The sequence below is a fragment of the Mirounga angustirostris genome, unplaced genomic scaffold (genome assembly GCF_029215605.1).
Source record: "Mirounga angustirostris isolate CCGP_5_RB_7025 unplaced genomic scaffold, mMirAng1.0.hap1 SCAF_10, whole genome shotgun sequence".
Taxonomy (NCBI): Eukaryota; Metazoa; Chordata; class Mammalia; order Carnivora; family Phocidae; genus Mirounga; species Mirounga angustirostris.
Genome location: NW_026991718.1, coordinates 117,329,429 through 117,357,043, shown reverse-complemented (window position 1 = coordinate 117,357,043; position 27,615 = coordinate 117,329,429). Strand labels below are relative to the sequence as shown.

At 50.8% G+C, this 27,615-nt stretch overlaps 1 protein-coding gene and 1 long non-coding RNA gene across 2 annotated transcripts in view; one reads left to right on the top strand and one right to left on the bottom strand.

Annotated features, from left to right (window-relative positions):
- Positions 1 to 8,933, top strand: part of TGM2 (transglutaminase 2) — a 32,892-nt gene extending 23,959 nt beyond the window's left edge. Inside the window, exons 10-13 of the mRNA XM_045885754.3 lie at positions 109 to 381; positions 5,078 to 5,238; positions 6,292 to 6,428; positions 7,118 to 8,933. Of these exons, the coding sequence (XP_045741710.1) occupies positions 109 to 381; positions 5,078 to 5,238; positions 6,292 to 6,428; positions 7,118 to 7,268 (722 nt within the window). The 3' untranslated portion in view covers positions 7,269 to 8,933. The remainder of the gene's footprint in view (positions 1 to 108; positions 382 to 5,077; positions 5,239 to 6,291; positions 6,429 to 7,117) is intronic.
- An 8,628-nt stretch (positions 8,934 to 17,561) lies between these two features.
- On the bottom strand, positions 17,562 to 27,159 carry LOC135361811 (uncharacterized). The gene is made up of 5 exons (XR_010405840.1): positions 26,404 to 27,159; positions 24,192 to 24,293; positions 21,042 to 21,162; positions 19,317 to 19,574; positions 17,562 to 18,780 (listed from the first exon to the last, which is right to left on the bottom strand). It is a non-coding gene; the product is annotated as an uncharacterized LOC135361811 (long non-coding RNA).
- Between the last annotated feature and the right edge of the window lie 456 nt (positions 27,160 to 27,615).

Below are 27,615 nucleotides of genomic sequence, written 5' to 3'. Positions count from 1 at the left end.
GCTCTGAGTCACCGGGACTCTGAAAAGCCAGCTTGCCCTGCCCCAGCCTCGTTGTCCTTGGTCCCTATTTCAAGGGCCATAGTGGAGCTCTCATCCCCATCCTCACAGGGTCTCCAGAGGAGAGAGAAGCCTTCAAAAGGGCCAACCACCTGAACAAGCTGACTGATAAAGTGGAGACGGGTGTGGCCATGCGGATCCGCGTGGGCCAGAGCATGAACATGGGCAGTGACTTTGACGTCTTCGCCTACATCACCAACAGCACGGCCGAGCGCCACACCTGCCGTCTCCTGCTGCATGCCCGCACCGTCAGCTACAACGGGGCCCTGGGGCCCGAGTGTGGCACCAAGGACCTGCTCAGTCTTCCACTGGAGCCCTTGTCTGGTAAGGCCCTGCGTTCCTGGAGCAGTTACTGACCGCCAAGCAACGATGCGCGAGGTAATGCGCTCGGCCCCTGGCAGGTGCAGTGGACCTTGCAGATGTTCCTGTGGCACGTCCTCTGGGTCAGGTCCTGCCCACGTCCTTAACCAACTGAGCCACCTAGGCGCCCTGCCCACGTCCTTTATAACGAGCAACCCACTTAATTCTTACAACAAAAGGGGGAGGTGGATTCTTTTATTGCCCCATTCTCCAGATGAGAAGACTGAGCACAGAGAGGTTAAGGAACTTTCCCAAGGCCTCACAGTTAGGAAGGGACAGGACTGAGACTTGAACCTATACTCTCAGCAACTACACTGCTTTGGTCCATGTCACCTTCATGGGACCTCAGGTTACTTCCCTGGACGCGATACTGCCTGCTCTCAGCTCTTTCCTTCCCTCCGGCTCCCCCCACGGCCCCTGCGAGAACCTCTCCTGTCTCTCGGGAGGTTCTCGGCCTCAAAGAGAAGGGGCTCTAGAACTTTCTGCCACGTGGGAGCTGTTCTGTGTCTGCACTGTCCAGACGCTGGCGGCCAGCTCCATGTGGCCGGTGAGCACTTGAAACGAACTGCGAGAGCAGGGACACAAGCAGGGGGAGTGGGAGAGGGAGAAGCAGGCTTCCCGCCGAGCCGGGAGTCCGATGCGGGGCTCGATCCCAGGACCCTGGGATCAGGACCTGAGCCGAAGGCAGACGCCTAACGACTGAGCCACCCAGCGCCCCGGAACTCAAGTTTTAATTCCACTTCAAGTTAACCAGCCGCATGTGGCCAGAAGCTGCCCTATTGGGCAGTGTAGCTCTGGGAGCAGTGAGAGGAGAACAGCCCGGCCCCCGGGGAGGAAGTGTTTTCCTCCCGGCCTGAACTTCTCCTCCGACCTGGCCTCCCTGTGAGGCAGATCCCCTGCCCTGTTCTGGGGCGAAATAATGTCAGTAGCCGACCCAGTCTGCAGCCCCCAGACAGAGCCTCTGTCGCTCAAGCCTCCTGGTCAGAAACCCGCACACACGCCTCCTGGGTCTCTTTCCCTGCCTGGCTTGGTCACTGCACCTGATAATCTTCCTAAACACAAGCCTGAGGCCCTGGGAGGGGTTGTGGCCACTCAGGTCACCTAGTGAGGCAGCGTAGAGCCTGGTGTCCTGCCCCCCAGCCACCTGATCCTGGTTTGTGCTTGGGCAGCCTTCAGGCCTGAGGAGGCAAAGGGGTCTTGGTGGTGGGGTCTTCTGATCATCCTCTGAGGGGTAGTGTGAACACTCTTCATCCTGGGGCTTCAGAGAGGAGGGTCCCACTCGCTGGGTCACCTGGGCAAATGGCTGCCTCCCTGAACCTCAGTGTCCCCATGAGGCCCGTGGCAGTCATGATCCTGCAGTGTAGGACTGTCCGGTGGGCTGGGGGGGGGCGGTGCACAGAGTAGGTGCTCCATACCCGGGAGCCGGCATGCTCACATGCGGAGCTGGTGGAGAGGCCCAGGGCGCGGAGGGCTCTGTGTTTATGGAGTCTGTTTGCCCTCGCCTGGCCCCTACTCTTGCCTTCAGACGCATGTTTCCTCCCCTTCGTTACCTCTGCCTCTGCCCTTGGCCCCCAACGGTCTGGCGTGAGGGCCACGGCCTTGGAGTTCCTCAGAAGGCCTGTCTGTTTCAGGCCTGGAGTCCATGGTGGCGACAGTGCCACCTCCTGGTTTCTCTGTCTCGGGCCCACCACGGGCGCTCCTGGGGCCGCATACCCAGAGCAGAGGGCCTAGCAGGGTCCCTGAGCAGGGGGACGTCCTTAGGGGCAAAGCCAGGACAGGACCCCAACACTTCGGGCTGCTAGAACACGTGTTCTGAGGCCAGCCAGGCCTGGCTTCGCCTCTGGCCTCCCCCACCTTCTAAATGTACAAACCTGGGTGGGATGAACTTGCTCTCGGAGCCTCGAATCACCCCCATCGTTCAGTGGGGTAACAGCACACCGTCCTGATGGGCCCCTGGAAGGACTGGAGGAGACCGTGCGCTCAGGAAATATCTGGAAAGTATAAAATGGGGCCTGATCATGGGAAGGCAGAGAAGCCCTGACGGTCTGTCCTGAACACCTGCTGTGCCAGACGGCGGTCTCGGTGCTGGGCCCAGTGGCTCCTGAGCCCCTCCCAACCCCGATGGCATGCGAAGGACCCAGCTGTCACCTCTGCATCCTGGCCCCGGGGGACCTCGGCAGGGGTCCATCCCTACGGGTATGTGCCATGGCCAGCAAACCCAAGTTCTAGTTCCTACCATTCTGTCGATGGGTTGTGGGCCCCCGGGGATTTGTCTTCTCCGTTCCAGGCCTCAGGTTCCCCACTTGTAGGAAGGCTGTTTGATTTTGAAGAGCCCACCAGCCCCTGCGTGTGACTGCACCAGCAGGTTCTTCTCATGTTCGGAACCTCTTCAAAGGGAGGAACTGTCTTTCCTGGAATGTGTGGCATTAGGTGAACTCCAGCTCGGGCCAACGATGCCAGAAGAACTTCCTTCCTGTTGAGTCACCCTTTGCCACCCAGTTACCATCTGGGACCTTGGAGCATTGTTCTGCCGAGGCTCAGCCAAGCCTGTCGGTGTTTCCCATCATCCCGGGGATGTGTTCACGGCAGAGCGGTCCCTCCTGCCTCGGCGACCCGTGAGGGACGCAGCCTGCAGGGAGAGGGCGGAGGAGGGCAGAGGTCCTGTGTGTTGCCCTCGGGCTGCAAGGTGGGGCTAGTCTAGGATGCTCGGTCAGGCCTCCAGTGCCAAGCTTGGCCTCAGATAGAGGCTTTCACCACCCTGCCCCCACCATGACCCCAGACTTTGGCTGGCTTGCTTGTTATTCTTAGATAATAAGATCTGGGGAATTTCCAGAATGTGCTAATAGACAGGAAACCAGGCCTAGGACAGAGAGCCATCCCCACCCTTGCCTCCTTGCGCTGCTCCTCTCCCTTCCCCTTCCTGCCCCCACCCATCCTCTCTCTCCTCCCCTCACCCCTCCAGGTGGGTCACTGGGAGTGCAGGCACTGTGGCCTCTGTGGCCACGCCCAGGGCACTTTCTAGAACAGGGCTAGTCATCTAAGGAACGACTGAGACTGGCTGTACATGTATGTTTTCCTCTCTCTGCCAAGGCCGTGATCCTTGGCCCATGGCCCGAGGTTCTCAAAGGTCCGGCCCCACGCTGGCTTCAGCCTTCTGGAAAAGTCAACAGTTGGGGCCACATCCTCTAAGCTCCTGGAGGGCGGTGTTGTCCTTTCCCATGTAGCTGGCCGGTTTCCACTCGGTTCCACCAGGCCCTGACCAGGGGATTTTCACTCCTTTCTGTCTTTTTTGGCAGAAGGTTGGGGTTTCTTCCCCTACGTCGTCTGCTCAGAGGTTGGGGCGGATCCACCCTGGGGATGAACAGCTGGGGCGCGGGGCAGGCCGGGGCTTAGACCTTGACCTGCAGCGAGAAGGTGGCTGTCCGTCAGGCCCCCACCGTCTTTTAGACGGACCCCGTGAGGAGCATCTCAGTGGTGCTTGCAGGCTCAGCACCCCTACCCCTCGCCGATCTCCCGCCTCAGCCTGGAGCCCTCGGCAGACAAGAATATCTAGCTGGAACTGAACGAGCGTGACTTGGCTTGTATTTATTTTTGCCAGTTACCTTCTATTTATAGTAAATGAGACTGGTTTGCCGCAAATAAGGAAAAGCGTCCCCAGGCAAAAAAGGTTAAGAAGTATAAGGCAAGTGGACTGAGAGCAAAACAATGAGCAAATAACGAGGTTATCCTCAGATGTGTGCAAATTCCGGTGAGTGGCAGGAGCCTGGTAGGGGAGTGAGGGGACAGATGGCAGGAAAAGAGGCAGCCACGTCTCCCATCATGGCCCGGGGTTGGCTGGGCTCCACTGAGCCCCAAGACCAGCCCTCCGGCGCTCCCATTTGAGGGGAGGTCCGAGGAGCCTTCCAGAAGGGGTTTGCCCAAGGCTCTCTGGGACTGAGTGGACAAGCACTTCACGGCCAAGCCTGCAGATTCTCAGGCCTGTGCTCTTTGCTCTTCTTTCCTGCCTCCTGCAAGCTGACCCCTAGTGTCCTTGTGCCTCAGTGTTGTCAGAAAAATGGGGCTAGAAACCACACTTTGCTTCTCCACGGTGGAAGGGGTTGGCTCTTCTCATCCCCTCATCACTGTGTGGCTTTGTTCTAAATGTCCTCTGGTCTTAGCTCCTCCCAGCAGGTGCCAGATGTCCCAGGGAACAGAGGAGAAACTGAGAGGAGAGGTCACCTTCCCAGGCTCACACAGCCAGTCAGTGGCCGTGCTGCACCAGGTCTCCCGATCTGAGCACTTACTGGTGGAAGTATTTCTTCATCTGTAAAATGGGTACAATCCCACCAGCTTCATGCAGGGAAATTGAGGTCCTGAGAGGTGGAGTGACTTGCCCAGCATCACCAGCTGGCTAAGGGCAGAGAGGCAAGATCAGAACCCAGGCCTGTTGGAGCTCCAGCACTTCCCCGACCAGCTGTCCTGCCTCCCCTCCCAGCTCCTTCCTGGGGACCCCCGAGCCAGGGCAGACGGGGGGGAAAGGCCTGGGATCTGCTTATTCGTTCACTAGCTATGTGACCTCAAGCACATTCTTTCCCCTCTCTGTGCCTCGTGGAGATGCCATGGGAGAGATGGGGGCCGTAAATCAGCTATTACGAGTGTTCTTCCCTCTCCTTTCCTGCAGAGAAGAGCATTCCCCTTCGAATCCTCTATGAGAAGTACTGTGAGTGTCTGACCGAGTCAAACCTCATCAAGGTGCGGGGCCTTCTCATGGAGCCGGATACCAACAGCTACCTGTTGGCCGAGAGGGACATCTACCTGGAGAATCCAGAAATCAAGATCCGGGTAAGGGGTGGGCTGGGCAGGGTATGGGGCTGGGGGCGGGGTCCCAGGACAGCTTCCCCCACCCCACATGCACATACCAGCAGCCCTGCCACCTCCAGATCTTTGATGCCCCAGGGTTCTTCAAATTCTAACTTCATCAAAGGAAAGCATCATGAAGCTGAAAGAATTTGGGACTCCTACCTCTAGGAATGAATCCTAGAATCCCAGAGTGGTTGGGGGGGGGTGGAAATTAGGGATCTCAGAATCATGGACCCTTGAGAGCTAAGGTGAGATCCCCAGGCCCTGGGGCCCTAGTGGGGCAGGGAGAGGCAGAGGGTTTAAGGGCACAGACTCTGCAGTCTGACTCCCTGGGTTTGTCCATGGGTGGCCCTGGGCAGGTCACTCTGCCCCTCTGGACCTCGGTTTATTTGTCTGCAAGGTGGAGTTAATACTAGCACCTAGGTGTGTTGTACGAATTAAATGTGCATCCCAGGAAATGCATTATAAGGGCTCATAAGGGCTGACTATTCTTATCACCATCATCCTCGGCACCATAGTGATGCGCCTGGAGGAGCCACAGCCCCAGAATCCCAAATGCTGCAGTTACAAATAAGTGGTAAAGGGCAGAGGGGGTGGGAGTGAGCACTGCATGCCACACACTCTGCTAGGAGCTTGCACATATTAGCTCAGTTAATCCTCAGGAGAGCCCTGCAGCAAGGCATTTCTCTCCTAAGAAGAAACCAAGGCTCAGAGGGGGTAGTTACTTTCCCAAGGTCACACAGTGAGGAAGGGGTAGAGATCAGCCTGGCCCCAAAGCCTGTGATCTTTCCATCCAGGCCCTAGAACAAGGGAGGCACTTTCTACATCCCCCGAGTCACGTGGAGCCTCACTGCAGGTCCGTGAACGTCCGTGTTTTCTAGATGAGGAAACAGGCACAGAGGTGGGGAGCGATCGTGCCAGAGTGGGGCCAAATCGCAGCAAATATAGAGATGGCCCCGCCGGGCCCCGCCGGGCCCCTGCCTGCTGTTGAGGGCCTCAGGCTCCTCTCCCTCTGACATGTGTTCCGTCTTCCAGATCCTGGGAGAGCCCAAGCAGAACCGCAAGCTGGTGGCTGAGGCGTCCCTGCGGAACCCCCTTCCCATGCCCCTGTCAGGCTGCACCTTCACCATGGAGGGGGCCGGCCTGATGGAGGAGCAGAAGATCGTGGACGTGTGAGTGCCGGTCACTCCAGCTGGGGGGCCGGGGAGCACAGGGCGGGTGCTGGTGGAGGGAGGGGCTGCCTGCAGCCACCAAACCCTGGCCGGTAACTCCCTCCTCTCATCTCCCACACACCCACCCACACACCTGCCTTAATACACCGACGTGACCATTCCCCAGCCCCTTAGGCACAGTCGCCACCTCGCATCCTCCCTGAGCACCCGTAGCACTCTAGCTGCAGTCCGGCCCGTGTCCTCCCAGGCCTGAACAGTGAACACATTGAGTCACTAAGCACCCGCCTCTAGGGCCTCGTGCAAACACAAGCATCCACATCTGGAATGTGTGCACGTGCACATGTGTGGGTGTGTCCTCACAGATGCATATCTACATACACAAGTACAAGCAGAGATCCTTTTACTTTTTTATTGTATTGTAACTTACATACAGTAAATAACACAAGTCCTGTATGTACAGCTCAGTGCATTCTCACACATGGAGTCCCCTGAGTGTACCCACTCTTACCCCAAAGCACAGCGTCCACTTCCATGCACACGTGCACACACGCGGGCCCCTCTGCACGTGGGAGGGCAGATTGCCCAGGCTCTTGGAGAGCGGTGAGTGGGCCCATTTTGTTCTTGTTGCATGAAGTTGAGGCTCTGTGCTAAGTCCCCAGTAGTCACATGTCATCCTGGCCTCTCCACAGCCCGGACCCCGTGGAAGTGGGGGAGGAGGTCAAGGTGAGAGTGAATCTGCTGCCATGCCACGTGGGCCGCCATATGCTGGTGGTGAACTTCGAGAGTGACAAGCTGAAGGCCGTGAAAGGCTTCAGGAACATCATCATTGGTCCCGCCTAAGGGCCATGTGCCCAGCCCCGCCTCAGCCAGCTAAGAGCCCCTAACTTGACCCCAATTTTTGTTCCAAGCTAATGCACCAATTGCCCCCTCTTGGGCCCCAGACCTCAGAGCCTATGGGGGCTCTTTGGAATGGAATGTATTACTGGCTTATCTTGTGCCTCTGAGCTTGGATCCCCATCTCCCTTTAACTGTGAAGAATGTTCTGTGCTTCCCCCTTAGGAGCACTGCCTTTGGCTGACTGGGTCTGGGGTGGGGGAGGAGGCACCCATGCCTCCCTTTACAACCCAAATGCTGTTGGAAACCACTGACCACCCACCATATTGTTTGGTTTACTCCAGAGCCCTTTGGAACCAGCAAAGGGAGACAGTGTGCCCATTGACCAGATCCCAGGCAAGACACAGGCCCCAGGAGCCCCTGGGAGAACCAGAGCAGGTGCAGGTGGAGTCCCAGGAAAGGCCAGAGCCGAGGTTCCCTCACATCCCAGCAGCCCTGGCCCAACCTTCCCCACCACCACCATTGTGAGGCACCTACGATGGGCTGGGCACTTCCTGTGCTTGCTAGTGCTCACATGGCTACTGACCCATTTAAGTGACCATGGGAAATCACAGAGTAGGAGCTGCTTTCTCGGTGAAGACACTGGGGCTTGGAGGAGGGAGAGGCAGCTCACTCTGCACCAGCAGGCTATTTGCAAGACTGGGTAGTAGGAAGGCACTGGAACATAACCCAGGACTTCTGACTCCGAGTCCAGCTCCCCATTCATGGCACCAGCCCTGACCTGAGAATATTAAAGAGGCCATTTGGAACCTGAGCAGAAACAATACAGTTGGGGTGAGGTAGGGAGGAGATTGGAGGGGTCAGAGCCCTGGGTTTGAGCCCCAAGTCCGATCAGCCACTGCTTTCCCCTCTCTGGGTCTCAGGTTCCTCATTGGGCAATGGAGTATTGACCTCTCAGCTCTGCTCTTCCAATGCTTAGAAGACCCAGACTTGCAAATGACAGCAAGTCCTCCTCCCTGGCTCTACAGAGCCTGAGGCCACAGGCCTAGATGTTTCTGAGTGTGAAACCCTGACCATGACCAAACCTTCCCACCCCCAGCCCTGTCTGGGTCCCCTGTCTGTGCCCAGGCACCTTCCTTCAGACCAGTTTTGGGGAAGAGAGCTCCAGAGGCCCCTGTCCTCCCCATGAACCTGCCCACTGCAATGCCTAGACTTCATGAGAGACTTAGCCGCCTGTGTTGGTCACTAACCAACAAAGTTAGCACCTCAGCCGCCCCCTTTCTGCAGGGCTAGGGCCCAGGAACACAGCCCTCGCCCTAAGCTCCAAGAGCCCATGCGCTCTCATCTCTGACTCTATCTCCCACTCTCTCGATGTGACTGGGCTGGAAGAGGGATGAAGGAGAATGCTCTATCCGGGGTGGGGTCACAGCCTCCAGGGCCCCCAAAATCTCAGAGGGGAACTTGGAGAAAGTCATTCTGATGCATGTAGAACTTTCTGATTTGCACAGGGAAGGACCACAAAATAAGCCCACATGTATATGTTCTTACAAAGGTTGCAGTGATTCTCTATGGTTCTGTAAATGTTTTTGGATTCCAAGCAGGAAGTAGATGCTTTTGAGCCACAAAGCATGAGCACCAAAATAAAAGCGTTTGCTTTGCACATTCAAACAAGGTCTGGTCTGGTCCTTTTTCCACTTTTGAGGAGGGTGGGTAGGTAGGTGAACTCACCCACATTGGGACCAGCCACCTCCTTCTGCCCAAGAGTCTTTCCCCAGCCTCAGCCCCCCCACCCCCCAGGTCGAAACTTGACTGGCATTCAAGCTTCTACCCAGCCCAGCTTCATCTCTAGCCTCTTCCTCCAACAAATCATGTTTGGACCACAGTAAATTTCCTGACTCCCTCAAATGCCCTGGGCACCTGTCAACCTCTTAGCTTTTGCCTGGGTATTTCCCTGAGCATGGAGTGCTCTTCCTCTTCCTTATCCATCTGGTAAACTCCTACTCATCCTATAATGCTTAACACCAAAGTCACTTCTTCTGTGAAGCCTTCCTAGATTTCTTCTCAGCAACCCCCCCCCCCCAGAGCCCTGGAACATGGACCAACTCAAACATTTATCACCATGAATTTTAGTTCCATGTTGCTGTATCTGTCCCCCTTCCCATCCTACCTGAAGTCTGTCTCTTAAATAGACTCCAATAAATGCTGAATTGATAAACCGATGTGTTTCAGCTCAGCTTCCGTAAGACCAGGGCTGTCCAAGAGGGCGAGCTCGGGAGCCACAAATGCAAAGCTCTAGTAATTTAAATTTTTCTAGTGGCCACGTTAAAAAGAGTAAAAAGAAACAGGTAAAATATGTCTTAATAATGTATTTTATCTAACCTAGTATGTGTGAAATATTATGTCAACATGTAATCAATATAAACAGTGAGATCTTTTACATTCTTTTCATACCAAGTGTGTGAAACGTGGCCTCTGTTTTACATTGACAGTCCGTCTCGATTCGGACCAGTCGCGTTTCAGGTTCTCCACAACCACAGGTGGCTTCTAGACTGGGATTGTAGAAGTAGGGGAACTTGGCCATTCACCTCATTCCCCACTGACCAGCCACCAATAAATGTTTGTTGATTGAATAAACAATGGAGGACAGTCTCTGCCCTGGGGGAACTCCTGTTGAACACTACACGCACCTAAGAAAATAAATCAAAATGAAAACATGACATCATCACATTTTCTGGGTACTGAATCCTTCTGTCCCCTGAAGACTACAGCTTGTCCTGGCCTACATGGCCTGAGCACTTTATCAGTTAGTGACCGGCTGGAAAACAGAAACCTCTGGGCCATTTCAGGCTGAGAGGACGAGGGACATGGGTTCCAAAGGCATCCGACGTGCAGGAAGAGTAGAAGGGAGATGGCAGGTGACAAGGCAGCCACCATCCAGAATGGTCGGGAGCCCCCAGCCGAGCCGGCACTCACCCCCTGCCTGCTGGAGCCAACAGGGCTGCCCAAATGTCTGAGGTCTGCCCAAGTTGGCCGGCCCGGCTGCAGCATGAGCTGGAGGGGGGCAGGCATCTCTCCTCCTCCTGCTTTCTCCCCACTGGCAGAGCCTAACCAGAAACGAGCTGGCAAGGGGCTCTGGAAAATATCATTTTCAGGCTTCCAGCCCCCCTGAAAAACAAATGGCTAAGCAAGGGTGGGGCGTGGGGATAGAATTGAGTAGCTGATGCCTATCGCTGTTCCCTCTGCTAAGCTTTGCCATCATCTCTACCTAAGGAACTCTTAATCAGCCTTCAAGACCCTGCTCCAAGGAGGCCTCCTCTGGGAAGCCTTCCTGGACTGCGGCCAATGGCTTCAACCTCTGGTTCTCCTGGGTCTATCATAGGTAGCGTTTGCTCCACTCAGCAGCCTGGATTAGAAACAGCTGTTTGTGTGCCTGGCCGGGGCTCTGGAGCACCCCAAGAGCAGAGTCAGGGCACACGCCCTGCAAGGGGGTCACCAGGTGGACTCAGGACTGCTGACTTTGCCTCCAGGCCTGACATCTCCCCCCGAAAACGCAAGGGCAAGGCTGCTTCAGCAAAGTCGGCCGATGCTGAGCAGATTCAGAGGCCTCTCCTGACCAGCCCCCATGCCTGTCCCACCCCTGGGAGCCTACTAGCCAGGAACCCAGGAAGGAGAAAAGCCCTGCTGCTCCTATTGGCCCATTTTGCAGACAAAGAAAAGGAGCCTGAGCTCCTGCTCCCAGAACCAGGGGAGGGCTGAGTCCAGGCCCCTACAGTGCAGGGCTATGCCCTGCTCCACAACGGCTCAGAGCCCTGGGCTCAGAGGCCTGGGTGCTGGGGCCACAGACCCAGGATCAAAGCCTGGCCCTGCCATAGATTCACAGTGTGGCTTCAGGCAGGTTCTCAACCTCTCTGTACCTCCGCTTTCTTAGCCGTTGAATGGGGATGATATGGTGTCTCCTTCCATGACCAGTATGCAGGCTCGAAACAATGACACACATAAACTAGCTGACTCTTACATGTTATAATCCTAAGAGCCAACTTCACGCCAGGAACCTTTCTGTGCATTGAGCTCTTTCCTCCTCGGATAACCCTAACAGGTTGTTGCCCCCATTTTACAGATTCTATAGTCACAGAGCTGGGACTGGCACCCAGGCAGCCTGCCCTCCCCAGCACACAGCCTAGCCCAGGGGAGGTCTGATTTCCACCCGAACCCTCCCTTCCCACGTACTCCAGGACACGTGGCACAGCGTACTCCACACAAGCTCTGACAGGCCTCAGTGGGGATCTGATTGGGTCCGTCTCCCCACCCCTAAAAGTCCCTCTCCTCTCCAGCTGCTCTTGCTTTCCTAGGATGCCTGCCAGCTCACCCCTTGGCCTCAGGGCAAGCCTAGAATAACAGAATATTGACAGAGTCCAAAAGGGAGGGGCCTTGGGAAGAGGGCCAGGTGGCAGCCTCCTAGAAGCACATGCACCTTGGGGCCAGGACTGGGTCAGCACATACCCTGTCCTGGCTTCCCCACTTCCCTCCCACACAGGTCTGGGCAGATGTCCAGACACACACTCTTGGGAGAGTGTGAGACCTGGTGTTCTGTTTCAAGAAGAAAAGCCCAAAGAGACCCATTAAAAGCAGAGGCAGTGAAAACAATCATCATTGTTTTCAATCATTTGCACGGCCTCGAATACAGGGGAGCTATGATAACACACAACAATACAATGAATCTCACGGACCTAGCGCTGAACAAAAGTAGCAAACACAGAAGACCTTGAACTACGGAACTGCCCTCATAGGAAGTTCACGAACGGGCAGAACTCATCTGTTCTCCTTGGCGGGGAAGACGGGGCTGGAGCGCAGGGGGACTGGGGGGATGGGGATGGGTTTCGATTTCCTTCATCTGGGCGCTCAGTACCAGGTACATTCAGCTACGCACAATGGTGCTCTTTTTGCGTGTAGGGCTTACCGCAGTAAAAGTTCAAAAGACAGAGTACTCCTAGATTCTAAAATTAAGTCTCAAGGGGGATGGAGAAAAGGGACTTGGCTTCCAGAGTTCTCTCTTCTTCTTCTTCTAGGAGATGGAATACTGGGAGGTATTCCTCCCAGGGCTATCTTGAAGCTTAAGCAAGATGCTTCCTGTGTAAATACAAGGGATTTTGAGTGTCTCTTCCGCTATGAACAGTGCATGGCATATCAGCCACCAATGAATGTAATGAATGAATGGACGCAAACTGTGTTTTTATGATCTCAGTTAACCCTCAGAAGGGACCATAGAGATTAATATACCATTTCCCAGATGGGAACACTAAGGTTCAGAGACGTAACACAGCTCACCCATAACATGCTGACGGAACATCAGCAGGTTGATGGCAGAGAGCAGGAGTTAGAATCCAGTTGACTCTCCCATTCAGAAGACTCTGCAAAGTGGAAGGGAAGACTGGGTTCCCAGACCCCGGGCACTGCAAGTGGCAAGCCTCCCCACCATCAGCACCCTGAAGGTCTGAGAAAGCCAGAGCCAGGAACCTGGGCTCACAAATGTAGTTACCATAGGACCCAGCAATTCCACTCCTAGGTATATACCCAAGAGAACTGAAAACATGCCCACCCAACAAGTTCTACGTGAATGTTTACAGCAGCATTATTCACAATAGCCAAAAAGTGGAAACAACCCAAGTGTCCATCAATTGATCACTGGATAAATAAAATGTGATACACCCATACAATGGACTATTACTCAGCCACAAAAAGAAATGAAGTGCTGATATAGGCTACACCATGGATAAAACTTGAAAACACTATGCTCAGTGCAAGAAGCCAGTCGCAAAAGACCACGTGTCGTATGTGAAATGTGCGGAATAGACAAACATATGGAGACAGAAAATGGATGGGTGGTTGCCTGGGGCTGAGGGGATGGAGGGCTCGTGGGGGCTGGGGGAGGGGAAGGGGGTTGACACCTAAAGGGTACGGGGTTTCTTTTTGGAGTGGTTAAATGTTCTCAAAGTAAGTGTGGTGATGGATGCACAACTCTGTTCTAAAAGCCATTGAATTATCTACTTTAAAAAAGTGAATTGTAACATATGTGAATTATATCTTAACAAAGCTATTTTTAAAAATAATTAATAATGTTGGGGGGTAAAGAAGGCTGAGACCTGGAATCACAGACTTGATTCTGATTCGGGAGGTCTGCCTGGATGTGCTGGGCGACGTTGGGTAAATCTCTTCCCTCTCTGGGCCTTAGTTGCCCCTGCGTCACCTGGGAGAGGAGAGAGTAGGAGCAGAGGAGTCATGAAGTGCCATTGAGCTGGACGTGTTATCACACTGTTCACAACAACTGTCCAAGATCATGTCTGCTCATTGCCCACCCTGTGAGGTGGCAGTGGGGAGGGGGGAGTGTATTACAGGGGCTGGCAAACCCTTAACCATTCACCGAGATCTTTGCAGATCATCTGGGCTCGCCAGCGGCATTTCATCAATATCTATCAATATCCTTTAAAGATGGCAGAGGAGCTGCTTCTCCAAACATGGCTCCCGGCCACTGCTCTGGGTCAGGACGGACACCAGAGGCTTGGAGGGAAATCCCAGGTTCTCTCCATGCCATTAGTCAGTCCCGACTACATGCCAGCTCCTTCCAAAGTCATCATGGAGTAGACAGACAGAAAGACAGAAGGACCGAGGAGAAATACCACCCAGGCCAGTTGAGATAAATCTGCCTTCACTTGGTAAGTGAACCCCTCTTACAGATGGGAAAACTGAGGCACAGGTGGGTCAAGGCCTTGCCCACGGTCCCAGAGCCAACGACTAAAGCCCAGCCTGTCCTCTTTCCACTCTTTCTGAACAAACCTAAGTGCCTACTATGTGCTCAGCCTCTGGTGCTCATCAGAAGGGATGAGAGGTACCCTGGGACCAAGGGTGGGCAGCCCACCCAGGAGTCCTGGGCATGTGTCCCATCCCCCCACTTTCTCATGCTGTGTGACTTTGAGGAGCCACTTACCCCTTCCAGACCTCTGTTGCACTGGGGCTCCCAATCTCGGCCCTGTTACCGAACCCAGAGATGTGGTTACAGAAGGGAACAGGCCTAGTAAACTGTAAAGGCCTGGGGGACACAGAAGCCAACAGAAACTCTGGCCCCAATCTGAGAAAGGTGAGATGAGGGTAGGCGGCCAAGGCTCATGTATTCAGTCAGTGCCTGCTCCAGGTGAGCAAGGGGATCACTGCCTGCACGGAATGATGAAGACAGACCAGGGTATGGCTGTGGCTTGGACACACCTGGACGGATGTGAGATCCGTTGAGGACAGTCAGTCACTCAACATCTTCTTTGCTCCTGCTATGTGGGCATAGCAGGGGCCACATTCGGCCTGGGGATACAGCGGGCACCACGGCAAATGTGTCCTGCAGAGCACTCAAGCAGATCATCAGTGTGAGGTGAGATGTGCCAGAAGGAGAGAACCAAGGCTCATGACGATGGGGGCCATCATGACAATCTTATGGAGAAGGGTGCCAAGCACCCTTTCAACTGCGTTATGTGCATTAACTTGCTGGGTCCTCACAATGCCCCACCACGTGGGAGCTAGCATGGCCTACTTCACTCTACAGGTGAGGAAACTGAAGCCCAGAGAGGTTGAATGACGTGTCCAAGGTCACACAGCTAGAAGATGGTGGAGTCAAGAGGTCAACCCAGGCAGGCTGGGTCCACAGTGACTGCTGCTCTGTCATCATCTGTCTCAGGACGTGGCCTTACAAAATGAAGGCAGAGAAGGCCTTCTGAGAAGCTGACGTGGAAGCTGAGACCCTAAAGAGTAGGAGATGGGAAGGGGCCAGAGGTCCCTTCCCGGGAAGCTGGTGACGCCTGAGCTCTGAGCCCCTCGTTCACGGGGGCCTGTTCACCAAAAGCAGCTGTTGAGCACTGCAGGCGGCGAGGGGAGCCAGGTTGCTATCAGGAAGCACTTCCATGTAAGCATTTCTGGGAAACAGCCTCAAAAAAATCTCACAAGAAAGGAATCTGAAGCTTGAAAGTCTCCAGAAATTTGTTATGATTTCTTTTCACATTCTTAATAAATATTCACTTTTGTACCCAATGTTACATTCAAAATTCTATCTTATATTTTTTCTCTTAAAGATAGTCCCCTGGGGCACCTGGGTGGCTCAGTCCATTGGGTGTCCGCCTTCGGCTCAGGTCATGATCCCAGGGTCCTGGGATTGAGCCCCACGTCGGGCTTCCTGCTCAGCAGAGAGTCTGTTTCTCCCTCTCCCTCTGCTCTGCTCATGCTCTCTCTCACTCTCCTTCTCTCTCTCAGATAAATAAATCAAAATCTTTAGAAAAAAAAAAGATAGTCCCCTAAAATCAAAATTAAGACCACAATGTGATAACACAGCCTACTCACCAGAATGGCTAAAATGAAAGAGGCTGTATATATATAATCTCTCTTTCTGTCTATATCACACACACACACAAAGTGTCCATGAAGATCTGGAACAAGAACTTTCCTATGTGGCCAGGAGAGGAGTGTAAATTGGCAGGACCACTTTGGAAAATGATTTGTGGTATCTTCTAAAGCCAAACGTTCACTTGTCCCGATGGGGTGGCAATTCTTCTCACGGATGTCTACCCAACAGAAATGAGTCCATGTATCCTCCAAAAGACATGGGCAAGAATGGCTTTTTTTCGTCATATCCCAAAGCTGAAAACAACCTAGAGGCCCAAACCCAGTGGGAGAGGCATCTAAAGGGCAGTGCAGGGGCTCTAAGCACCCGCACAGGGATGAGAAAAGACAACGTCTGGCTCCAGGCAACAGCTTGCCTGACTCTCACAGACGTGTTAAGCAAAAGATGCCCGACAAAAGGTACACACCGAATGATTTCATTCATGTGAAGTGCAACGCCAGGCAAAACTCCTCTGTAACGTAAGAAGTGGTTGCCATTGGGTGATGGGTGATAAACTAGAAGGGGCCCCAGGGGCAGGTGTCTGGGCGCCCGTAACGGTCTGATTCTTGACTGTGGTGTCGGTTTACGCAGACGTGTTCGGTTTGGTGGAATTCATAGGGTTCTACACTTAGTATGTGGAACTTCTCTCTATATATGTATGTCATATTTAATGACACACACACCCCCCGCCCACACACACACAATGGTAAAAACTTCAAGGCCCTTAAAACTTGCACTTGCCGTCGAGACCAGAGAAGGAATTTATCCTCTGGCAGCCACTGCCACTGGAGGGTTGTGGGCAGCGGGTGATAATGACCTCCTGGATTCTTTAGGAAGCTCCCTCCAGCTGCCTGGGAGGGAGTGGGAGCACCAGGGTGAAGACGGAGTGGGGGATGTGGAGTGGCCCAGGGCAGGGGGATGAGTCTTCCTTGGTGGGACCTCAAGGGCAAGACAGGCATTGGGGAAGTGGAGGGATTGTTTGGGCAAAGAGGAGATGGGACTTGAACAGGGACAACCAGTGTGGGAAGCTGAGGGGAAGAAGGAGGTCTGGTCTCTGATGACTTCACAAATAACCAGGTATCCTGGCACCACCAGGCCAGGCTCTACCTGGAAGCCACCAAATCCCCCTTCATTCCTTCCCAGGCCTGGCCAGCCCAGCTCACGCAAGCTCTAAGGAGCCCACAGCCAGCTCTTGGCAGCCACTCACACCCTCACAGCCCTGAGAGTTTGTCTCTCTTCAGTCATGACTCTGGTTTTTCTTTCTCTTTCTCTCTTTTTTTTTTTTTTTCCTATTTTTTTGATCCAAGCCTGCATGAGGGCCTCCTTGGGGCAGACCTCAAGCTTGACAATATTTTATCTCATGTCATCAAGGTCCCTGCTGGCCCTGGTGAAGTGGGTGGCACTAACCCATTTTATGGATGAGGATAGTGAGGCTTGATGAGGTGAAGTGACTTGGGGCCAAGATCACCCACCCAATAAGGAGCAGAGCTAGATTTTACAATGATGCCAATAGCAGCTGCCATCTCTTAGTGCTAAGTGGGGCCAGACCTATGCCAAGCACTGTGCATGCATTCACTCATCCAGTCCCCACAATGACACAGTGGAGGAAGCAGCAATTATGATCAGCCCCTTAAAAAACTTGTTTATGGAAATCTTGCATACATGTGCAGAAAAGTGCACAAACTAATAGCCTGGTGGGTTTCCACAAACTGAACCACCCAGGGGACCAGCACCTAGGTGAACAAAATAGAACGACTGATACAACACCAAAAACACAAGTGCTAAAAGAGAAAACTGATAAATTGGACTTCATAAACACTTAATACTTTGGTGTTTCAAAGGATACCAGCAAGAAGGTGAAAAGACAACATGTAAGTTGGGGAAAATATTTGAAATCGTGTAACTCATGAGAGTCTTGTAGCCAGAATATATAAAGAACTCTTGGAACTCAACAATAAAATGTCAAAGAACCCAATTTAAGAAGAGGCAAAGGATTTAAATAGGCATTTCTCAGAAGATCTACAAATGGCCAATAAGCACATGAAGAGAGGCTCGACATCATTAACCATTGGGAATCGAAAATCAAAATCACAAGCTGCCACTTCACACCCACCAGATGGCTGTGATCAACAAGACAGATGTGAGAGAGGATGTAGAGAAATTGGAGTTCTCATAGGTGCCTGCTGGAAATGAGGTGGTGCAGCTACCTTGGAAAACAGTTTGCCAGTTCCTCAAAAGGTTAAACATAGTTACCATTTGACTCATCCATTCCACTCTTAGTGGAATCAGAAAATAAAAACATACCTGCACACAAAAGTTGAACACAGATACTCAGGGCGGCATTATTCACAGTAGTTAAAAAGTGGAAATAACCTAAATGTCCATCAACTCACAAATGGATAATAAAATGTGGGGCATTCATATAATGGAATATTATTCCGCAACGAAAGAGAACATGGTGCTGATTCATGCTACAACGTGGATGAGCCTGGTAAACTTTAGGCCTACATGAAAGAAGCCAGTCATAAGAGATTATATATTGGATGATTCCATTTATACGAAATGTCCAGAATAGACAAATAGAAAGTAGATCAGTGGTTGTCTAGGGCCACGGGGTAGGCCAGGGAGGGGGTGGGGTCAAGAGGATAGGGAGTGACTGCTAATGAGTACTTTCTTTTTGGAGATGATGAAAATGTTCTAAAATTAGGTTATGGTGATGGTTGTGTAACTCTTAGATACACTTTAAAACCACTGAATTGTACATTTTAAGTGGATGAACTTTCTGGTATATAAATTATATCTCCATAAACATAAAAAGATATTCCATGCCTTCATGCTGCTCCCATGCCTGAATTGTTCTTACCTTCTTCTATTTCTCTGAACGTCCAAAAATAACTGGTTTCCAAGGCCCAATTCAAATGCCATTCCAAAGATTGCCTGGATCCATTCCCATCAGACATAATTTCTCTCTCCTCGGAACTCTTGTGGCAATTCACATCATTCACTCAGCGATGATTTATAAAGGTACGTATCAGATGTCTGGCACTTACTACATTCCACGTGATTTTTGAAGTACCCATGTCATCTCTGCTACTATACTGTAACCTTTTGGAGAGAGGAGACTGTATCTTGTTCTCTTCTATGAACTCAGGACCCAGCTACATGACCAGCACACATGGAAGGTATGTGGAATTCATTCTAAATTTCCCTTTCCTCCCATCACCCCTCCCACTAGGAAACATAAGGATATAACATGGTGGAAAGTAAAAGGATGGAATAAAATACAGCTTGCAAAAGAACTGTGGCATGACTATATTAATAGAAAACAAAAGAAGTTTTGTCATTGAAAGTATTACCAGAGATAAGAAGGGCACCATATGATAAAAAATGTTTCAGTAAACTATTTTAATTTTATAAACACCTAATGGCATAGTTCAAAATGGACAAAAGAGAAATTGACAGAACTATTAGAAATACTCAAATCCAAATCAGAATGTTAGATTCAATATATCTCTCTCAGAATTTGGCCGGACATGGAGGCAAAAAGTCAGTATAGGGATAGGTTATGCAACGGTGACCAAAAAAAAAAAAATCCCAAAGTCTTGGTGGCTTAATACAACAAAGGTTTATTTTTTACTCACACAAAGTGCAGTGGTCAGGCAATTCTTAGGGAAGTTCTCCTCCACGCAGTGACCCAGGGATCCAGGCGTCTCTCACCACATGGCTCTGTCATCTCAGTGTGCTTCTAAAGAAGAAAAAATGTGGAGGTAGCACACATTCTTAGGTGCCTTGGCCCAGAAGGTAAACATATTTCCATTCACATCTCTTTAGCTGGAACTGGTCACATGGCCTCTCTTGTCTCCAAGGGTATGGAAAAATGTAGTCTGCCTATATCCACCCTCAAAAGAGAAGAATCAGGTAGGAATGAGCATTAATAGTCTTTACTCAAAGGACTTAAATAAATGACACATACAGATAACTGCATCCAACACCTTATTTTCAAATACATAAGACAATTTACAAAATTTGACTATGAACTGAGCTATAAAGCCAGTCTCACCAGATTTCAAAGAACTAAAACCACACAGAGCATATTATCTAAACTGCTATTCCTTATAATGAAGGTATAAATCAATAATGAGATAATTAGAAATTTTCCATGGGCTAGGAAATTTAAAAACACACTTCTAAATAACCCATGGGTTAAAAGAAGAACTGATAAAGGAAGCTAGAAAATATTTTTGATCAATTGATAATGAAGAAAATTCATATCAAAATTTGTAGGTGTGGGTAAATCAGTATGTAGAGGGAAATTTATAGTCTTAAGTGCATATGTCAGAGAAGAAGCTGAAAACTGATCAACATTCATGCCAAAATATTGGAAAAAGAATATCAAAACAAATCTAGGGCGCCTGGGTGGCTCAGTCATTAAGCGTCTGCCTTCGGCTCAGGTCATGATCCCAGGGTCCTGGAATCGAGCCCCGAATCGGGCTCCCTGCTCTGCAGGAAGCCTGCTTCTCCCTCTCCCACTCCCCCTGCTTGTGTTCTTGCTCTCGCTATGTCTCTCTCTGTCAAAAAAAATAAATAAAATCTTTAAAAAAAAAAAAAACAAATCTAATAAAAATAGGAAAAAGTAAATGATGAAGGCAAGAACCGAAATTAATAAAATAAGAAAGCAAAAGTTAAAACAGAGCTACTCCAACAAAGCCAAAGTTGGTTCTTTAAAAAGACGATTTGACAAACCCCTGAATGAAACTGATCTAGAGAAAAACATAAATGGCTCCCCAAAACCCCAATATTAGGACTAAAAAGTGAGACATCACTACAGATACTGTCACGATTAAAGGAAAAAAGAGAATGTTTTGAGCAACTTTGAGTCAATACATTTGAAAACTTAAATGAAATGGACAACATCCTAGAAAGGCAAAATATACCAATTTTGACTTGAGACAAAATAGGAAGCCTACATAATCCTCTAACAATTAAGGATATTGAATCAGTTGTTAAAACCCTTTTCCATACAGAAAACTTCAGCTCTAGATGGCTTCACTGACAAGTTCTATCCAACATTCAAAGAAGAAACTATTTTTGTCTTTGACAATCTCTTCCAGAGAGTAGAAAAAGAGTGAGTAATCTCCAGTTCACTTTATGAGGCTAACATAACCTGCATATCAAAACAGGACAAAGATATGGCAAGAAAAGAAAATTACAGGCCAATTTTACTCGTAAATAGAAATGAAAAATCACGGATAAAGGGTTAGCCACAAAAATCCATCAGTACACAAAATGATACCACAACTGAAATGGACTAATCCCAGGAACACAAGGTCAGTTTAACATTAGGAAATCCATTAAGGTTGGGGTACCTGGGTGGCTCAGTCAGTTAAGTGGCTGACTCTTGATTTCAGGTCAGGTCATGAATCTCAGAGTGATGAGATTCTCTCTCCCTCTGCCCCTCCATTCCCCACTTGTGCTCTCTCTCTCTCTCTAAAAAAAGAAAAAGAACAAGAACAAGAAAGTCCATTAAATGAAATGAAATTCAGGTTAATTCAGCACATAAACTAATTAAGGGACAAAACCTACATGCAGAAAACCATTTGATAAAAATTTAACACTTATTCATGATCTAAAACTAATAAAAAATAATCTAGGAAATTATGAACAGAAGGGAATTTCCATAATTTGATAAAGACATGTCTGCAGCTAACATGGTAAAATATTGCAAGTTTTCCCTTTGGAGATCAGAGACAAGTCAAGGATGCCCACTGCACCCATTTACTCATTTACTGATGGTCTTAGCCAGGGCAGTAAGGCAAGAAAAAGAAATGAAAGAAGTAAGATTTGGAGAAAAAACAAAACCATCATCTTTCCAAAGTAACATAATTATGTATAGAGAAACCTCAAAATAGGCAACTATGTCATTTAAATTGACAAGAAAATTTAGCATTTTTATTGGATTCAAAATAAACATATTAAAAGTATGCTTTTATGTAACAACCCACTGAATTATTGAATGAAGCTGTTGGGGGAAGGTTTGTATTTGCAGGGTGAGAAGCTCTTCTGAGCACTGAGAGCTGAACAGTCTACTCCGTATGGGCATGTGAGCTCCCCCTTACCGGAAGGGTTTAAGCAGGAACACGATGGGCTGTGTCCAGGGGTGCTGGGAAAGAACCTGGGCTCAGAGTGAGAGGTTTGTCCCTTGCCAGGCTGGGCCTCAGCTCTCTAAACAGTCAGTCCTGGAAGGCGGCCTATCTTCTTTCTTTTGGCTCCTCTCTATGTCAGCTTAATCCCTTTGGTAAATTGGGTAAAATGAGCCAGGATTTACGGCTCCAGGAAATATGTGAAGAAGTTTCTAATCTTATCGCTGTCCACTCCACCCTTCCAAGGCTCTGCTCTCAGAGAAAACCCACAACGGTTATTTCTCATCCTCTTTCCCCTGCCCCTACTGCACCAGACTTATCTTCCTACTTCAAGTTCTCAGTTCAGAACACACATTCTGAAACACTATGCTACCTGGTTTGTGAAATGGAATTTTACATGGTCCCTTGATGGCACAACCCGGAAGAGGAGAGCTGCTTTTGCTGGAGTTGGATGGGGCCCTGCCTCCTTGGCTCTCCCACCGTATTCCCTGAACCAGCTCCCTCAACCACTGAGGCACCAAATCCCTCCTCACCACAGAGCCACCAAGGAGACACAGTGGTTAAGCACACACTTTGGAGTCAGATGGTCTTGTGCTTTTCAGCTACGTGACCTTAGACCTTGGTTCTCTCACCTGCAAAGGGGCAGAGCTCATAGGCATTCCCACTTTGGCAGGGTTACTGCAAGGGTGAAACGAGGTGATGAGTAGAAGGGCTCATCACCCAGGAGGTGCTCCATACTCCTGTGTGGTTACTGGCAGTCTCCGGGGCTTGGGGAAGCCCCTCAGCACCTCTCTCAGGACCCAACACTGCAGACCCGGGGCCATGAGCTCCGCGAGGCAGCACATTGCAGGAGTGGAGGCCGTGTCCCCCCGCTGGGGACACGGCCATAAGGTCCCACTGGCTCTACTTGCAGCTGGCCCATCATGGGCAGATGCAGGGAAGCGAGGCTGTTGATAAATCTGTCCGTTTCCAGGATGCCTCCCCTCTAGGGTCCCTGCTCTGACAGACACGGCAGGAGGGCTACGGCCCAGCTGGCTACAGACCCAAATGTTGGCTGAGCCACTAGATAACTCTGTAATGAACTGTCCCTCAGGCTGGAGGCTTTAACCTTGCTGCTGGCCTGGAGGCCTGGGCTCTGTGGTTAACCCTTCCCTTCCCAGCCTTAGGGAAGCTGAGGGTGCAGCCTGTGTCAGGGAGAGCTGTATTGATTACCTACGGCTGCCTAACTAATGACCCCGAAATTCAGCAGCTGGAAATAAAACCTGATTATTAACTCTCAGTTTCTGTGGGTCAGGAATCTGCAAGTGGCTGAACGGGGTGGTTCTGACTCAAGATTTTCCATGAGGCAGCCATCGAGGTGTCAGCCTTGGTGGTGGTGATCTCAAGACTTGACTGGGGGTGGTGATCAGATTCCAAACTCACTTAGGCAGCTGTTGGCAGGCCTCCAAAGATCCACTTCCACATGCACTAGAGTGGGCCTCCCCCCAGCACGAGCCATGGAGAGACCGAGAGAGTGCCAAACAGAGGTCACCGTCCTTTTATAACCCAACCTCTTCACCCGTCACCTCTGACATAGTCTTTTAGTGGTACGTCACTAAATGCAGCCCACAATCGAGAGGGAAAAGCACAGAGTTGTGAAAAACCAGAAGTGGGGGGTCCCTGACAACCATCAGGGGCTGCTGCTTGGAAATGCCCATAGATCTGAGGCCCGCTCGCCTTCAGGTGCCCCTGCTCAGACCACCGGGAGTTGGCCCCAACTCCTCCTTCATCTTTCACCAAGCCCCGAGAACTCAGAATCCTAAAGTGCCCTCAAGTCTGACCTCTCCCTCTCTCATGGCTGTCATGGTTCCAGGAGGGCCCCTGTCGTGTCTCCCCAGGATGTTGTCACTCCGTCACCACCTCCTCACTGGTCCCTTGAATCTCTTCTGCTTCCCTAGGTCCCCACTCATCCCTTCCACCATTCCCTGTCTCTTCCCAACAGTACTCAGAGAAGTCTTTTCAAAACACAGATTGGACCCTGTCTTTCCTTGCTGGAAATCCTCCAGAGGCTTCCCCACATGCTCAGCACCAGGATCCAAGTTTCTCTAAGGATGACAAGACTCTGCAGGGTCTGGCTCGGCCCGAACCTCGACAGCCTCAGCTCACACAGTGCTGGCTCCTTTCAGTGCCTCTGGTCACAGGCTTTGCACATGCTGTTCCTCTTCTAGCAGCTCTTTTTCTTGTCCCCTTCACCTTGTTCTCCCCTCAGCATCCTTTGGATCTCAGCTCGAGTCACTTCCTCAAAGAAGCTGTCGCCATCCCACCCCGACTAGGTTCTAGTCTCCCGTTGAAAACTTGTGTTCTTATGGTACTCTGCCAGTTATGCTGTTCCCTTACCTGACTGGTAATTATCTGGCCCCCAAGACGGTAGGCAGCACGGGGGCAGGTTTTGCTGGCTGCATCCATTGTGCCTGTCACCAGTGGGTGCTAAAGAAAGAGCTGTTGGATTTAAAAAAAAAATTAAACTCTTTGTGCAGATGATAAAACTATGACTTTTCGACATAATTGGTTAGAATCGTAGAACTCCAGGGCTCAGAAACCGGCCAGCCAACCTCCTCATTTTGAAAGAGGAAACTGAGGCTCAGAGACAGGGAAGGTCTCCTCAGGTCAGAGTGAGTGAGAGCAGAGAGCAGAAGCCAGGCCTCTGGTGTGACCCTCCACCTGCTGTTCTCCATCTGTCATGGAAGCCCCACGTGCCTTCTATCACAACCTAAACTCACCACTGGTGCTTCACGAATACCAACCCATCACCTCCATCAGCCCTAAGCCCTTGGCACAAAGACTCTGGAAGGCGCTGGCAAAGCCTCCTCTCTGGTAAATTCTTTTCTTAGCTTTGGAACTCCTTCGAGATGTACAACCAGTCCCGAGGATAGCCATTTCACCCCAAATGAACCGCAAGCCCTACTTTTGACGATTCTCCTTCTGGGTTCCTCCGAGGAACCCGAGACCATTTGAACTATCAGGGACCTGAGATGTTCTGGGCCAATTCCAGAAGGGGAAACTGAGGCCAGAGAAGGCCCAAGACTTTCCCAAGGTCACACAGGGCAGCAGCAGCAGGGCTGGGACCAGAACCTGGGCCTCCTCGCTCTCAGGCCAGCGCTCCTGTCTCCACAGTGGGATCAACCTGAACGCACCGGCAGGCTCTGACCTCACACCTACAGATGCCTCTTAGAACAAGGATTCTTTCTCGGCCTGCGGTCGGCCCTGCAGACTCCTGTCACCGCTCTTTAGCAAGAATAACTCTCTATTCGCAAAAGTGGCAAACACACTGGCATTCTAAAACAATCAAACATTCTAAAACAAAATGATATCGCAAACAAACCAGTATGGCAAAAATGAAACACACTGGCATTAAAAAAAATGAGTTGCCATCATTTAAAAATGGAGAGATTTTTACAGACAAATCCAGGTTTCCACCTTCTCTTAGAAAAACCAGACAATCTGGCCATCGTGGTGGCACTGCCTCTCAGCCTGCTGACACCTGGCCCCGCTGCCTAGCGGTGATCACACACGCCCCTGTCCACGGCTGGCCACACTTCTTCCCTCCCACTGCCCTCCCAGGGCTTGAATGCATTCAAGTTTACTGCCTTTCTTCTGCTGGGTTCGAGAACCCTCTCTGTGAGCATGGCCCACATAAGTGGTCACATAGGCACTGTTTGATGCCTCTGGGGACAGAGGGGTCACTACCAATCTGTTGCACGGCTGGTCGAAAAGCCGTAGTGGGAGCCAGAGCTTGACTTGAACCATGGCTTATTTGAATCCATGTTTAACAGGTCACGCTATAATTTAATACCAGAGCCTAATAAACTTTTAAGTGCCTCATGACCAGGATTCTCCATGCTCGTTTTGGCGGAGGCACATACGAAAGCCACTCTTCGGAATGACTTCACAGACTTCCAGGCCTTTGAAATGAAGTCCAGATGCCACTGGATTATGGGCAAACGCAGAGCCAGGTCTGAATGTCCCTTTTGAAATTTCAAGGGCAGCCACTGGCAATATCAAAAGAGGGTTTGAAGATCCATCTTTGGGTTCTTGAGCAATGACAGCTCTCAGACAAAGTGCCTTTCCATGACCTTGCCAGGAGCTGAAACTACCACCCCCATGTTTCCTAATCCATGGAGGAGGGGGGAGGGGCTTCTTACAGCAATGTCAGGCCACTGAGCACTTCATTAGGAGGCAGCCCAGGGAATCTGGGCAGATGCTCTTTATAGAGTTCTTGGCAAGCTTCAAATTTTGGAACTTTAGAATAGCACACTTATCAGGGCGCCTGGGTGGCTCAGATGGTTAAGCGTCTGCCTTCGGCTCAGGTCATGATCCCAGGGTCCTGGGATCTAGCCCCACATCGGGCTCCCTGCTCCTTGGGAGCCTGCTTCTACCTCTGCCTCTCTCTCTCTGTCTCTCATGAATAAATAAATAAAAATCTTTAAAAAAAAAAAAAAGAATAGCACACTTATCAGTAGTCAAATCTCAAAGCCAACAGAAATACTAGAGTCCGGGACTATTAGATTGGGGAGGGGCCGTATATGTCTCATCTCCAACTACTCTTTACCTTCCTTGAGAAGCTCCCGACAGAACCCCAGACAAGAAGGGTCAGCCAGCCTTGGTGGGGCAACCAGTCTTCCTGATGATGGGTCAGAAGTTCTCTTCACTGAAACGTCCATCTCTTGTCGCCGGTTTTATCCTGAAAGTAAGAACCATTTTTATGCCTGTATTCATCTACAGCCCTTGAGGACCACCACGCTTGCCCTCCCCCTATCTGCAAGCTAAATCGTCCTAGGTCATCCACTCCTCCCTGGGAGGTTGAGGCCTGCCCCGCCCTCCTGCAGTTGACCAGTGTCCCCCCTTGGCATCTTTTCACAACAGCTGGGGCTTTATGAGGGTGCAGTTCTTGCTCCAGGACCTCCAGAAAGAAGAAAGGCTGAGTCCAGCTGTGCCACATCCCAGCCTCGCAGGCCCAGAGTTTGTACAGACTGTTTCATATCAGCACACAGCTTTTATTTATTTAACACATACTCCTCTCGCTTGGCTGACTTTAGCAATATCGATTCATTAAACTGCCATAAACATCTGAGATAGAGTCTGTTATCGTCCAGAGGATACAGATGATGAAATCAAGATATCAAGATGCAGGGAAGTGAAGTCACCCGGTAAGGGCGCCAGTGAAGTGAGGAGACTGGGCCTCGAACTCAGACCACTGGAGCCAGGAGCTGGTGCGGACGGCTACCCCGTGCTGCCTTCCTTCCATGGGGCTGTCATGTCGAACGTGGGGATGAAGGCCTCTGCGGAGAACTGCAAATACCGTCTTCCTGTTAAGTCAGACTCACCCCGAGATGTGAAGTGATTTGTCTCAAGTCACTCCGTTCTGCAGTGATGGAGTTGGGGTTTCAACCGGGTTCCAAAGTCAGGGCTCCTTGCTCCAGCCTAGAGCACGCTGAGTGGACTAATCAGGTTTAGCTGAAGTGGAATCCTCCAAGGTAACAATACTACAAGGAACCTGTCGAGGAAAGTGAAATGCATTCTAACCTGGCTTCAAGTCCACACACATCTCCGAGAGGCCACAGTAACCCAGTGAGCCCCTGGGCCAGGGACAGGAGGAACACCCAACACAGGCCTCTGATATTTTGAAAGAGTACATTTTAGGAATTACAGGGAGACCTCATTAATTCATAACCCAACAATCTGGAAAGTCATCACGCTCCATGCTGGGCTCATGCACACATTACATCAATCCAGAGATGGCATAAAGGACCCTCATAGCCAG